Genomic DNA, 2249 nt, shown 5'->3' with positions numbered 1-2249 from the left:
AGGTACAGTACAAAGGGATGGTTACACTACATACAGTAATAACAACATTGAGAGATTATCATTTATCTATATGTGCTGGACACTACACTGCTTCATGAAGTCTGCTCTACTTCCCAGACTGAGTCTATGAAGACGCTTGTGATCAGAGCCCTCGCTGACACCACACTGGAAGGAGATGAGCACTTCACTGTCCGTCTGTTTCCTGCTGGCAGTGGGGCTGTCATCGACCCCTTAAATGGTCAGTATTTATTTAAAAAACATCACCGCCCGTACATTAGTTGATGAAGAATAAGATCTGAAAACTGGTAGAAACACTTAGGAAGAGCATTGAAAGGAAGAAGAATTTCAATCGAATCAATTGAGTCTTGACATATTTGAAAAAGTTCCCTGGAGATCAGTAAAAATCCAGCCCCTTCTTCTTGATCTACTTAAAGGGGACCTATCATGCAAAATGCACCTTTGTACGTCTTTTATACATGAATATGTGTCCCCGGTGTGTCAGGGAACTCACCAAGTGTCAGAAAACACAACCCTCTCTCTTTTCCTCCATACCCAAATCTCTTAAAAAGGGGCTGCAACAGATCTGATACAGACTGATCCAGATTTGAACACTTCTATGACGTCACAGAAGTGGCGCAACGGCTATTGGGCCAACTCCACCAATCAGGAGGAGACAGCCACGGACATTGCCGTTCGAAAGCGCTGGAGACGCTGTAGTACATATTTCAGGCCACCAGATGGTGCTGTTCTCACTGAATCCGAGCATGAAAGACAGTATTAAATTGAGCGAAATGAGGAATGGATAAAATGCATGATCTGTTTGGTATTTTGAAAAATAAAACGTATAAGTATACCTTATATATGTATGGTCCTACACTATATTATTCAAATATAGCATGATAGGTCCACTTTAATATTGGAAGTACCCCTATACCTTTGCTTCATGTATTTTCAAGTGTGACTCAAGTGAATCAAAAACGAATGTCAATGTGAAGTCAACTTCAAAGTCAAAGTCAGCTTTATTGTCAAGAATTCTACATGTTTATAGATACAGAACATTTGAAATACCGTTTCTCGCAGTCCCACAGTGTGACACATAAAACACAATACAAAAGGGGCCTGGATAAAAAAGGTATAAACTAAGTAATAGTAGTAACTTGATGTCAAAGTTGACGTCAAATAACTAAATCAACCAGTCTGTGCGCCCCTCATGACGTCACACAAACACAAACACACACATGTACACAATTACTTGCTCAGCTCACGTATCCGTCTTGACTGCTCAGTTATCATCTTTGCTCCTCTAGGCATCGCCACCATCACTATCCGGGCGGACAAAGCTGCGCTGGGGATCATTGGGATAGAAGAGGCCTCCAGGAACATCCTCATTGGAGAACCTCAGGGAGATTACAACGGCAGTGCAGTGGTCAGGTGAGATGGACTTCAAACTAACCTGGGGAAACAAATAAGAGAGGTTTATTAATCAATAATGTCATGTTTAAAATCCTTGTGTATATCTGTGTTTCCTCCAGCCTGGTGCGGGGTCCAGGTGTGTTTGGAGAGGTCCTGGTGTACTGGAACATCACTCCTGCTGCAATCTCTCAGTTTGAAGAGATCTCTGGCACTGTGACTATGAGAGACAGACAGTCTGCTGCCACCATTACCCTGAAGGTACTGCATGAAATAGATTTCACATTTTGCAAGAACAATGGATAGGATAACATAAAATAGTACTTTATTGATCCCAATTTGGGAAATGTTTGTGTTGCAGCAGCATAAAAGACATGGCATTGTACAATACTAATTAAAAAGACTAGAAATAAACAAAAAAGTAGAAAATATATATGAAGCAAGTTATTATATATACGTAAGTATGATATGTCAGTGTATGCAGAATATACCCACAGACCAAGATGCATCACAATGTTTTGATCTCTATAAAATATGTCTGTGTCATATCTGTCATGTCTGCAGGCTCTGGATGATGAACTTCCTGAAGAGAGGCGTGAGTTCCAGCTCACTTTGACCTCCGCCACCTCGGGCCTGGAGATCAGTCCCATAGCAAAACACGCCAGGATTATAATGGCCGCCAGCGACAACCCCTATGGCCGGTTCTCCTTCACCCAGCACCAGATCATGGCGTCCGAGGAGGAGGGAATGGTGAGATCAACAACATGAGACTGATTATGAGATCTGCTACATGGTGGGAAGTAGTGGATTACAAATACTTTGTTACTGTACTTAAGTAC

At 41.8% G+C, this 2249-nt stretch overlaps 1 protein-coding gene across 1 annotated transcript; it reads left to right on the top strand.

Annotated features, from left to right (window-relative positions):
- Window positions 1–110: 110 nt before the first annotated feature.
- On the top strand, window positions 111–2160 carry LOC104941240 (G-protein coupled receptor 98-like; the record flags this gene model as incomplete). Its single annotated transcript, XM_010766308.1, has 4 exons — window positions 111–238; window positions 1308–1431; window positions 1533–1671; window positions 1975–2160. Coding segments are annotated over exons 1-4 (561 nt in total), but the record flags the coding sequence as incomplete, so codon positions are not given.
- Between the last annotated feature and the right edge of the window lie 89 nt (window positions 2161–2249).

Source organism: Notothenia coriiceps, unplaced genomic scaffold, assembly GCF_000735185.1.
Source record: "Notothenia coriiceps isolate Sejong01 unplaced genomic scaffold, NC01 NC01_scaffold00003295, whole genome shotgun sequence".
Lineage (NCBI taxonomy): Eukaryota > Metazoa > Chordata > Actinopteri > Perciformes > Nototheniidae > Notothenia > Notothenia coriiceps.
The sequence above is the reverse complement of the archived record's forward strand: the minus strand, read 5'-3'. Positions and strand labels throughout refer to the sequence as shown.